General features: G+C 41.3%; 1 protein-coding gene across 1 annotated transcript in view; it reads right to left on the bottom strand.

The window, feature by feature from the left end:
* Nucleotides 1–3,651: 3,651 nt before the first annotated feature.
* c23h12orf56 (chromosome 23 C12orf56 homolog) overlaps nucleotides 3,652–12,754 on the bottom strand; it is a 14,591-nt gene continuing 5,488 nt past the window's right edge. The window contains exons 4-14 of the mRNA XM_053313805.1: nucleotides 12,220–12,415; nucleotides 10,900–11,055; nucleotides 9,889–9,977; nucleotides 9,294–9,438; nucleotides 8,392–8,486; nucleotides 6,373–6,462; nucleotides 6,184–6,274; nucleotides 5,522–5,590; nucleotides 4,628–4,705; nucleotides 3,866–4,047; nucleotides 3,652–3,763 (exon numbers count right to left, since the gene is read on the bottom strand). Coding sequence (XP_053169780.1) covers nucleotides 3,652–3,763; nucleotides 3,866–4,047; nucleotides 4,628–4,705; nucleotides 5,522–5,590; nucleotides 6,184–6,274; nucleotides 6,373–6,462; nucleotides 8,392–8,486; nucleotides 9,294–9,438; nucleotides 9,889–9,977; nucleotides 10,900–11,055; nucleotides 12,220–12,415 — 1,303 coding nt within the window. The remainder of the gene's footprint in view (nucleotides 3,764–3,865; nucleotides 4,048–4,627; nucleotides 4,706–5,521; nucleotides 5,591–6,183; nucleotides 6,275–6,372; nucleotides 6,463–8,391; nucleotides 8,487–9,293; nucleotides 9,439–9,888; nucleotides 9,978–10,899; nucleotides 11,056–12,219; nucleotides 12,416–12,754) is intronic.

Below are 12,754 nucleotides of genomic sequence, written 5' to 3'. Positions count from 1 at the left end.
ATGTACCTACTGTATCACACTGGTTGGGTACGTGATGTTGTAAAGTATAGCAGATAAGAGCTGATTCATTCTTCTTTTTTATTCTTTTTTTTAATTCTTTTTTTTATTCTTTAGTAGTAATTCCAGTAGATATTTTGCGTGGTCATTATTATCAGTTTCCACTATATACTAACAGTTTATCAAAAAGGACACTATGAAAATCTTATGACTTCAACATAAACTAATCTTGTTCAGATGGTCTGGTCTCAAATGTGAATATTTTCTGGTGTCTTTTGTCCTCTATGACAGTAAACTGAATCTTTGTGTTTGGACTAAATGAGACATTTAGGGACATCACCTTGGACTTGGGGAAACAATGACTGTCAGCCTAATCGACTAATCAATGAATCCGGAAAGTGATCAAGAGATTAGTGGATAATGTAAATAGTCGTCAGTTGCAGTCAATTTATAGCCTGATCAGCGTGTCTCTTCTTCCTCACAAAGAAGCTCAACATCACAGGGAAAACAGTGAACCTGGACATTTGGGTAATATCAGTCTGTTAGACCTCTGCTTTACTATATTGGTATTCATTATCTGTTGACTGCAAACACTTGTATAAATATATTAATACATTTTTTTTGGCCCTGATATATCACCTCTCTGATACTTGAAAAAAATTAGGTCATAGAAGAAAATTCATCCTGATATCCTATTTTGTGCCAGAGACAACATTTTGACCAAAAACAAAACAAGTTTACATTTTAGAAAACAAATTAACAAGATATGAAACACTTTTAGGAGCGCTGAGACAAATTTACAAGTGGCTAAACACTTTCTTCACGGAAAGAGAATGTACCAAATACTGGAAGTGATTGATACTGGGAGTGGCCAATTCATGTTGTTGACTGTGAAGTTTATGGTGATGTTTTGTCCATTTTGTGCGGCTCGTATGACTCATAATCTCATAATACTAGAACAACAACAACGTGTATTTCTGGGCTCCGATCCAAACCATTTTTATTGTATTCTGTTCAGTTTGACTTCTTCAGATAATGGGCTAACAAACATTTATACCTCAGTGTCAGCATTATTTCATCTTTTACAACTTCTACTAATCAAGGCTTTCCTCCTAATACCTGAAAAACTAAACCTGAGACTTAAACTAAAACTAAACCAAAACTAGTCAATATTATTATATATCAATATTTATTCACTTGCTAAACTAACTAAAACTGAACTAAAATAAAAAGGCAACTGTAAATGACCCTGAAAATGATCTGGACAGAGCACATGACGTCGTATTGAGTTTTGTAATTTCACTTCCAGTCAGACTCTGCCATCTAGTGGACGGTCAGCTGTACTGCAGCCAGAGACAGGAAGCACTATGAGACTTCATGACTGTGTCGGTCAGCGTTGTGTTCTGTCAAAATGAGTCCAAAAGACAGCAAAAACGTTGTTTTTAGGCTCTTTCATCTCTGCAACACGCCTAACATGAAAAAAACAAGCTTAAGTGTGTATTCCACAAGCCAAAATGATGAAAACCAGCCACACAACGTTACAGGAAAAACGTGTTTAAGCTAGTTTTTAAAGCCTTAAAAACTCATCTCTAGGAGGTAAAAGGAACGACAGACATTACACACTTTATGATCGCGCTGCCTTCAGTACATACCTGTCTCAGTCAGGATACATGCAGACTGACGAGAGACGGGAAATGAAGCAGTGTCTGCTAATGGCCAGCAGAGGGCGCTAGAATACAACCGAATACAGTACTCCCAATACGAAGAATGGGGGATTTTGGTGAAATTACTACATATTACAACAAAATACATAACATAAGAAACTAAAATTACAAAGATGATATTCCATCTGTTACATAAGACTGTATTCACTGATGGTGAAATCTAACAGCTCCACAGAAATCCAAAACTAACAACACGGATTCAATTAAATATGGCTCATTTATACACAGAGACAATAACAAATGTAAAAATAGATATTATATCCCGCATTAAACGGACTGAGACCACAAAACACACCGCAACAGCAGCTAACATTAGCTGCTCTGGTATGAAGTTTATTCCCCATCTTAATCCATTAAGATTCCCTATCTTCATGAATTAAGATAGGGAATGAACTCCATACAGCGCCTGTCAACTGCTGGATGTCGCCGCGGACCTCTGGGTGTAGCCTAGCCTAGCCCAGCCGATGCTTTAGCATAGAGCTAACTGCCGGCAACTGTCTGTGAACCTGTCACTCAACGTAACCATGCCCTAATTTATGCCACAATTTTTAGCCTAAATGACACTCAAACGGTTGTGGTACAAAAAAAAATTCACCCCCCCCCCCACACACACACACTTGAAGTGGAAACTATCGGTAAAGACCAAAAAAAAAAAAAATGTACCAGGCTTTAAATATGTTTTTTTAAGCTGTAAAGTCGGCTATTTTATCATGGGCCTCAATTGGAGATTGCTCCCTTCTGTAGCCAGCCCCCAGAGGCCGCGGGGGGGACTGCAGCTTTTTGAACGCGGAAGTGGTCTTCACTCGTAGAACCCATAGACTGTACGGTAGAACCTATGGGTAGAATCCACCATAAACATAATAAAGATTTTATTTATTATGTCTATGGAACCCACAACTTCCCCCTTGCTGGAGACAGGACAGCTGAGGAGCGAGTGAGAGGACTTCCTGTAAAGGTCCCGCCTCCAGAAACGGGGCTTACATGTCCTACTGTGCACGGACTATATTAGCACTTTTTTCCATAACTTAAGTTGAAGTTGTTCTCTTATTTTGCACAGACAGTGTTAACATGTGGAAAGCCATGTTGCATTTATGTTTGCATCCAGTGGAGCATCACAATAAAATTAGGCATAATGTGTTAATTCAACAATAGGAGATATGTTATGATACAGTTTTGATGTAAAAAGCCTGCATATATGGGTATCGGGTGATATCGGTATCAGAAATTAAGAGTTGGGGAATATCGGATATCGGCAGAAAAGTCAATATCGAGCATCCCTAGTATTTTGTTATTTCAGCATGTTCGAAACAAATGAATACAACTAAAAACAACCGTGCATTTACCCCAAATTGTGTCTCTCATTGTCATCAACACATGTAAAACTTCACCGTCACTTTATTTCGAGTGCAGATTGAAATAAAGGTCAGACACACATCTACACGTACACACAGACGTGATATGAACAAGGTTAATGAAACAGCATTAATGGTTTAGTAATAATGAATGTTAAAGATGGACCATAGATGGATTTAAAGCTAGAATATTATGCTTTTTGTTAAATACAGGTGAGACAAGCAGCGTTCATCTGTTAGTTTTAACTTTAACAAATCTACAATAATCAGAATATTAACTGTACAAATCTTCCAGCATATTATATGTATGTAAATAACCAGTAATAAGGTTCAACAACAGTCATGATTTCTATATTCAAGACCTGAAAAACTTCCAATATAGTAATAAAGTCCCGAGTTTTACCAGCTTTAATCTGTTTTATACATTATAGATAAACATTATGTGGCCTTAGACGGTCAGTATAAACGATGACGCTGAGTACAGAACAAGGCCACACAAAAAAAAAAATTACTCAGACCTTTGTAAAGGCACGCTGTAAGGATGAAAATATTTAAAGATTTAAGTGCTTGTTGTGCGATCATCTGTGCAGGATGAGAGTCAGGATCTGCTCCACCAGTCGTAGAGTCGGCTGGCTGATCGGATAGTGAGCCGGCAGTTTCTCCTCCGCACACGGCAGCTTCACAAAGTACCTGAAGAGAAAGAAAGAAACCCAACGATCAGTCAGAAGCAAATACAAAACTTATCTGCATTCCTGTTAACTGAGATGACTCTTTGAAGGCTTTTGCACAAACCTGAACTCCTCTCTGAAGTGGGCTTGGAGGTGCTGTGTCAGCTGGCTGTTGTACTGCAGGCAGGCCAGCAGGAGGCGACAGCGCTGGAAGAGCAGGACAGACTGAGGAGGACTCAGAACTGAATCCTGCGGGTCTGAGAAAACCTGCACCACCTGCTGAGCCTGGTGACCAATGAACGAGAGCTGCAGAGAGAGAGAGAAAGAGGAGGAGGAGGAGATCAGTTACAGTTCCTATCGCATCTAAAGTTCTGTGTTTCACTGTTAAACATACGGCCGTTTTATTATAAGTATATGAGCTTTTCCTTTAGTAGAGGAAGGTCAAAATCATCTTCATACAAGGGTCACATACAGTCCAATATGATCGGATGATGAGGAAGGAAGGAAGGAAGGAAGGAAGGAAGGAAGGAAGGAAGGAAGGAAGGAAGAAAAGAAGGAAGGAAGGAAAGGAGGAAGGACAGGTGGAAGGAAAAAGAAGGACAGGTGGAAGGAAGGAGGGAAAGAATGAAAAAAAGAAGGAAGGAAAGAAGGAAGGATGGAAGGAAGGAAAAGAAAACAGGAAAGACATAAACAAAGGATGGATGGAAGGAAAGACAGATGGAAGGAAGGAAGGGTAAGAAATACCCATCATCATCATCATCAGTATTTTTGATGTTAAACTTTACTGATGAAAAGAAGCCGATCCATTAAAATCTGCCTCAATCAGCCCTGATGCCGATTCTCAGGACGTTTCAATCAAACAGCGTGAAAGTGATGAAGAGTTTACCAGGTGAGGATGAGGCTGCAGGACTCGGAGGATCCAGCCAACACACAGGAAGTTGTCAGCAGAGGCACACCTGCTGGCCTGAAACACAACAAAAGTTTAAATAACCAGACTCCCCCCCCCCACCCCCCCCCCACTGCTGCTGCTGCTGCAAACTCACAGGTTTAACAGGCGTGTTCATGGGAAGTAACTACAAAGAAGGAAGGACGGAAAAGAATACAAGATGGAAAGATGGAAGAAAGGGAGGGAGGGAGGAAAGAAGGAAGGGCAGATGAATGGAAGGAAGGAAAGAAGGAAAGATGGAAGGAAGGAGGGAAAGAAGGAAGGAAGGAAAGAAGGAAGGGAGGAAGAAAGGAAGGACGGACGGGTGGACGGACGGACGGACGGAAAGAAGGAAGGAAAGAAGGAAGGAAGGAAGGAAGGAAGGAAGGAAGGAAAGATGGAAGGAAGGAAGGACAGATGAATGGAACGAAGGAAAAGAAGACAGAAAGGAAAGAAGGAAGAACGGGAGGAAGGACAGACGAATGGAAGGAAGGAAAGAAGGAAAGATGGAAGGAAGGAAGGAAGGACAGAGGAATGGAAGGAAGGAAGGACAGAGGAATGGAAGGAAGGAAGGAAGGAAAGAAAGAAGGAAGGAAGGACAGACGAATGGAAGGAAAGAAGGAAGGGAGGAAGAAAGGAAGGATGGACGGAAAGAAGGAAGGAAGGAAAGATGGAAGGAAGGAAGGACAGATGGAAGGATGGATGGAAGGACGGATGGAAGGAAGGAAGGATGGATGGAAGGAAGGAAGGAAGGAAGGAAGGAAGGAAGGAAGGAAGGAACCTGATGTGAAGACGGTATAACATATTAACATATTTATTAAGGTTTTTACTATTTGTGTTGTTTTTATGACTCACCTCGTGGCCTAAAAGCAGCAGCTCAAAGAGAAGTGAGCAGGCAGCATCCAGATACTCAGCTAGTAAGGTCTGAAGCTAGAAGAGAAAAAAATATATATATATATTCATGTGAGTAGAAAAGAAAAGCTGCAACAATAAGTCGATTAATTGCCAAAGATTTGATGTTTCTACTTCCTTGAATGTGAGAATTTGCAGCTTTTCTTTGTCTTATATGACAGTAAATTTAATATTTTAGGGCTTGTAGCTGTTTATTGTACAAAACAGAACTATAATTATAATTTATTTTTCCAGTTTGCATATATAAATTTAAAATAAACACAAACAAACACACAAAAAGAAAGAGAAACTTAAATGGAGCTGCTCAAAACAGCACAATAACCCAATTTAAAGAGAATGAATACACTTTTAACACACATTATGTTGAATATAAACAAAACTAATCAAGAAAAAAACAATAAAAACTAAATAATTAAGACAAAATAATGAATAATCAATCATCTGGTGCTCTTTGATATTTTAATGGAAGTTTTGCACAGCTTTATTGACCAAATGATTCATTAACAAAGCAGATTAATCAGTGTTTTCACAATTTTCTAATGTTTCTTGGTTAAATGGTTAATTGGTAACTAATGAATCGATAATTAAACTAATATTAATCTCACCTCACAGTCATTCACAAGAGACTCTTGGTTCTGTGTTTGAGGCTCTGGATCACAAATCAAGGCAAGCAGCATTCTGGAGGCCAAAGCACCTCTGCAGGAAGAAAGAGAGAGAAAAAAAAACACTTTAAAAAAGGAGCTGTGACAAGATTTATAGCTTAAAGTATCAAAGTATTGTGGAGGGATGTTTACTTTTTGGCGGAGAGCAGGCTGAGTCTGGCTGGTTCGACCTCCGTCTCTCTGAACATGACAGCGAGCGTCTGGACGATCAGCGTGCTCAACCTGAACACAAACAGCAGACAGCAGCTTTTATCTAAATACTTAGGCCGCGTTCACACTGCAAGCCAAAATCAGATGTTTAGCCCATCTAGATTGGAACCAGATGCTTTATGAAGTCTGAACAGTCATAAATCACATGAGATCCGATTTTTGTAAACCAGATTGAAACTAACTTTGGGAGGAAGTTTCAAATCTCATCTGGACAGATGTGTCTGAGTCTGAACATCCAAACACTCATATCGGATTTGACTGTCCGTGACATCTCTACGTCTCTACGCTACGTCACTCTATGCGACACCAGACCCACGCTTAGTCCAGTTGTTGTTGCTAGGTGATATCACTGGAGGACTTATTCCAGTTTTTGTTGCTAGCTGATATCACTGGAGGACTTATTCCAGTTGTTGTTGCTAGGTGATATCATTGGAGGACTTATTCCAGTTGTTGTTGCTAGGTGATATCACTGGAGGACTTATTCCAGTTGTTGTTGCTAGGTGATATCACTGGAGGACTTATTCCAGTTGTTGTTGCTAGCTGATATCACTGGAGGACTTATTCCAGTTGTTGGCGCTAGGTGACATCACTGGAGGACTTATTCCAGTTGTTGTTGCTAGGTGATATCACTGGAGGGCTTATTCCAGTTGTTGTTGCTAGGTGATATCACTGGAGGACTTATTCCAGTTGTTGTTGCTAGGTGATATCACTGGACGACTTATTCCAGTTGTTGTTGCTAGCTGATATCACTGGAGGACTTATTCCAGTTGTTGTTGCTAGGTGATATCACTGGAGGACTTATTCTAGTTGTTGTTGCTAGGTGATATCACTGGAGGACTTATTCCAGTTGTTGTTGCTAGGTGATATCACTGGAGGCAACGGAGGACGTAAACATCATTCCATGGACAGAGGACCAAACCATATTCTTAATCTTTGGGGAGATGGCTCCGTTCTGTCGAAATTATATGACATCACACAATACACGCTGGATGACGCCTCCGCTCTGACAACGTTGCCACGGCAACCTGTCAGATTGGTCATTAATGTGGCCCAGTCTGAACAGAGCCTTTATGTCTTCTGTCATTGATCACTTATTATAAATATCAATACAGGTGATGACAAACCACAGCTGCTGTTTTAAACCTTTATGCACTTTGAGCTTTTACCCTCAGGGGGGCACTATACCCAAAACTTTCTTTCCAAAACAGGTAGGATGTTTGTTTTTTTAAATTGATTTTGCTATTGGTTTTATTAACTTTCATTACTGTATTAATGTATTTTTTTACTCTTATGTAAATCACCTTGTCACATGCTTTGAAAAATGCTTTCTAAATAAAATGTATTATTATCCTGAAGTTGTTTTATCATACTGTATTAATGTATTTTAACTATTTTCTACTTTTTTAAATGTGTTTAAATGATGTTTGTTAATGCAGTGTCCTCCTCGTTGTCCTATATTGTTAGAATTATATGGTTTTTTAATGCTATGTAATGAAAGAAAAGAAAAATGTGGAGAATAAAGTTGATTTTATAGGTTTGTTCCACAGTTTATCAAAAGCTGGCTGTGATGTAATTTTGTTGTTTGCCCAAATAAAAAGAGGATGAAATGAAAGAGGAACAAATTTAGTTGAAATTTTATGTTGCCCACATGTTCCAGAAATTAGACACATAATATAAATGTAATATTAAAACACCAAACGATGTTCTGAAACTACATTTTCACTGTTAAAGCCGTCCTTCTTTTCCTTCTTACACAGTGATAAGTGCGTTGTGTAAAAACTAAGCAGCTTACAACTTTGTATTAAAGGTTTAAGATCTTAAACTTTCACTCTTTCTTTTGCTCTCTGTCTCTTACTTACACACACACACACACACACACACACACACACACACACACACACACACACACACACACACACACACACACACACAGGAGCTTACAGTAGCTGATCGGCTGTGTAGGCTCCGCTGAGGCTCTGACAGCCGTGCAGAGATTCCTCCAGAGTCTGAACCAGGAAGGCACAAACCTCACTGGACTGAAACACAGAAAACAAACAGAAATAAACAGAGCAGGTTTTCACACAGCTGCAGGAAAATATTAAATATTAAACATTAAAATAAAAACAACACACTATTCTGGCATGTGAACGTGTCTTTACGAGCTTCAAATCCACTTTATAACTAGACAAAGTACATTTATTGAAGTATTGAGAGGAAATTACTGTCCTCCTCATTACTCCTCTTTATAAATGCACTACTACTCATCATTTCTTTTTAATATATATAATTCATTTTTGGGCTGCAGATTGCAATAAAAGCATATAACAAACAGAAACAGTGTCATCAACTTCTGCCGTCCATACATTTATTAAAAAAAAGATTTTTGAGCATTGTTCAATTGTGAAATTAAAGTCCGTGTAAAGTAAGAATAAATATGTGTTCTGAGTTTGACATACCACAGAAAAGTGTGTTGTTAACCACCCTGCCAAATTTGAACGATTAAAAAAAATCGCCAAAGATATGAAATTAGGCTTCAAAGTTGTGTAAAAATAAGTCTCTTTCTCTGCTACCAAACGCTGTGGGCGTGGCCGCCGAGTCCACTGAAGCCCCGCCCCCTACCAAGTGTCACCTGTCAATCAAAGTCACCACCTCTACCAGAAACATGGACGTTAAGTCTGAGAGCTTTCTGCTGCTAACTCGTCTTTCTCTGCTCCCAAACGCTGACATCCCTGCACTAGACTAAGGTAAAGGTTAGTTATGATGGGTGGGGGTCAGATGAAAGGGTTAAGGGGTCAGAGGTGGGGGAGTGTGTGATGTCACCAGGTCGGTTTTTAACGTCTCACCCTCCAGAAGACTCTGCGTAGCGCGGCGTTTCGATGAGCTGCAGTTTTCAGCTCCTGTAGCAGCAGATAGAGACTCTCCACACTGATCCCGTCCTGCAGGAGCTCAGAGCTCAGCTGACCAAACAGGTGAGCCGTCCTCTCCAAGCTACACACACACACACACACACACACACACACACACAGACACAAACAAACACACACATACAGAGACACGCACACAGACACACACACACACACAAACAAACATACACAGACACAAACACACACAGACACACAAACACACACACAGACACACACACACACAAACACACACACACACACGAACACACACACAAACACACACACACACACACACATAAACACACGAACACACACACACACAGACACGAACACACACACACACACACAAACACAAATAAAACACGAACACACACACACACAGACACGAACACACACACACACACACAAAAAAAAAACACACACAGACACACAAACACACAGACACACACACGAACACACACAAACACACACGGGGCATTAATAATGATTCTGCCCCTGTTTCAGTCTTGTCTGTGATACAGCAGAGTTCGGTTACCTGATGGCAGGAAGTTGTTTCCCAGGAGACGAGTCAGACGCAGTGCTGCACCTTCTCATGTAGAGCGGATCTAACAACAGAGTGGACTTCTGAATGCACACACACACACACACACACACAAGCACAAATAAACACACACACAAGCACAAATAAAACATGCACACACACAAACACACACACACACACACACACACAAACACACACACATACACACACACACACACACACACACACACACACACACAAATAAAACATGAACATACACACGCACAAATAAACACACACACAAATAAAACACGCACACACAAACACAAGGTTATCATTCATTAGTTCATCGTGTTTCTAAAGTCTAATATTCTCTCTTTCTTCTCTTTTAGCTCTGTTTTTGTTCTCCACCAACTCCTGAGGGCAATATCTAAAGCAGGGGTGTCAAACATGAGGCCCGTGGGCCAGAACTGGACCGCCAAGGGGTCTAATCCGGCCCACTTTCCACCCTGCCTTCCTTCATTCCTTCCCTCCTTCCTTCCTTCCTTCCATCTTTCCTGACTTCCTTCCTTCTTCGTTCCTGTGTTCTTTTCCTTCCTGCCTTCCTTTCTTCCTTACTTCCTTCCTTCTTCATTCCTGTGTTCTTTTCCTTTTTTTCCTTCCTTCCATATTTCCGTCCTGTCTTATTTTCCTTCCTTCCTTCCTTCCTTCCAGCTTTCCTTACTTCCATCTATATTTCCATCCTGTCTTTTTTTCCTTCCTTCCTTCCATCTTTCCTTATTTCCTTCCATATTTCCGTCCTGTCTTCTTTTCCTTCTTTTCTTCCATCTGTCCTTCTTTACTTCCTATTTGCACCCTGTCTTCTTTTCCATCCACCTGTCTTTCTTCCCTTCCTTCCATCCTTCCTTCCTTCCTTCCTTCCTTCCTTCCTTCCTTCCTTCCTTCCTTCCTTCCTTCAGCAGCTGAGAGTGAACCAGAGCAGTAAAAGTCCTTAAAGCTGCAGAGTCTCTGATAATTCTCACTCACGATAATGAAGCTGTTCCAGGAGCTCTGCAGATGGAGGTAAAGTCTGGACGTCTGTGATACGACGTAAAGATGAAGCTCGGCCTCCCGCTGCTCTCTGCTGTCCACACAGTCTCTTCTCAACAGACGAGACAGAACTGAGCCGATCCTCCTCGGTACCTGAAACACCACATCCACACATATAAAGAGCTTCTTTTTAAAGTGCTGTTTGTATCAGGATATCTACGTCAGCGGTCGGGAGGCGTTGCAGGAGCACTGCTTCACGTCCAAAAGGAAAAAAGGAAGGATAGAAGGAAAGAAGGAAGGAAAGGAGAGAGGGAGGAAGGAAGAAAAGGAGGGAGGAAGGAAGGAGGAAAAGAAAGGAAGAAGGAAAGGAAGGAAGGAAGGAAGGAAGAACGGAGGAAAGAAGGAAGGGAGAGAGGGAGGAAGGAAGAAAAGGAGGGAGGAAGGAAGGAAGAAGGAAAAGAAAGGAGGAAGGAAGAAAAGGAGGGAGGAAGGAAGAAGGAAAAGAAAGGAAGAAGGAAAGGAAAGAAGGAAGGTAGGAGGAAGGCAGAGGGGAGGAAAGAAAGAGAGAAGGAAGGAAGAAAGGGGATGGAGGAAGGAAAGAAGGAGGGAGGGAGGAAGGACAGAAAGAAAAGGAGGGAGGAAGGAAGGAGGAAAAGAAAGGAAGAAGGAAAGGAAGGAAGGAAGGTAGGAGGGAAGAAGGAAGGAAGGAAGGTAGGAGGGAAAGGAGAGAGGGAGGAAGGAAGGAAAGGAGGGAGGAAGGAAGAAGGACAGGAAGGAAGGAAGGTAGGAGGGAGGGAGAAAGGGAGAAAGGAAAAGAGGAAGGGAGGAAAGGACAGGAGGAAGGCACAGGGGAGGAAAGAAAGAGAGAAGGAAGGAAGAAAGGGGATGGAGGAAGGAAAGAAGGAGGGAGGGAGGAAGGACAGAAGGAAAGAAAGAAGGAAGGAAGGAAGGAAGGAAGGAAGGGAGGAAGAAGGAAGGAAAGGAGAGAGGGAGGAAGGAAGAAAAGGAGGGAGGAAGGAAGGAGGAAAAGAAAGGAAGAAGGAAAGGAAGGAAGGAAGAACGGAGGAAAGAAGGAAGGAAGGAAGGAAGGAAGGAAGGTAGGAGGGAGGGAGGGAGGGAGAAAGGGAGAAAGGAAAAGAGGAAGGGAAGAAAGGACAGGAGGAAGGCAGAGGGGAGGAAAGAAAGAGAGAAGGAAGGAGGGAGTGAGGAAAGGAGGGAAGGAAAGAAGGACAGAAGGGATCTTTAATGAACAACTTTTATATTTTCTATCACATTTAAATCTGATGTCAGTTAGTAAAGCAGTCCGTTCATGTTCACCTGGCCAGGCTCAGTCCTCCAGTTCAGTCTGTGATCGGAGGGAGACAGAGGAGAGGTGGGAGAGCTGGCAGCGGAGTAGAGAGAGGGAGGCTGGCTGGGAGGGTGCGGGACCCTCGGGAGCCCCAGAGTCTCTGGGTTCGGACAGGAAGCGGACCGCGTGGACTTTAATACGTGAATCTCCTCTGTGATCTGTTCACTGTAAAACAAAAGAGAGGTGGAAGAGAGGAAAGAAGATTACAGTTACTGATGAAAATGTTGAAGTCAGACTTTTAAGATTTTACTCAGGAGACAAGGCAGTTTTATTTATATAGCGCATTTCATACATAATGGCAACTCAATGTGCTTTACATAAAACAGAAAAAACATGTAATTTGAGAAACATTAAAACATACAATTAACCCCCCCCCCCCCACCCATAATAAAAACAAAGTACAGAAAAATAGAAAGACATAAATAAAATGATCGCAGCATAAAATAATAAATTAGCCAGTAGATCTCAGAGCTCTGGGCTCAACTATCTGACCTGAGTCAGTAG

The sequence above is a fragment of the Scomber japonicus genome, chromosome 23 (genome assembly GCF_027409825.1).
Source record: "Scomber japonicus isolate fScoJap1 chromosome 23, fScoJap1.pri, whole genome shotgun sequence".
NCBI classification, from domain to species: domain Eukaryota; kingdom Metazoa; phylum Chordata; class Actinopteri; order Scombriformes; family Scombridae; genus Scomber; species Scomber japonicus.
The sequence above is the reverse complement of the archived record's forward strand: the minus strand, read 5'-3'. Positions and strand labels throughout refer to the sequence as shown.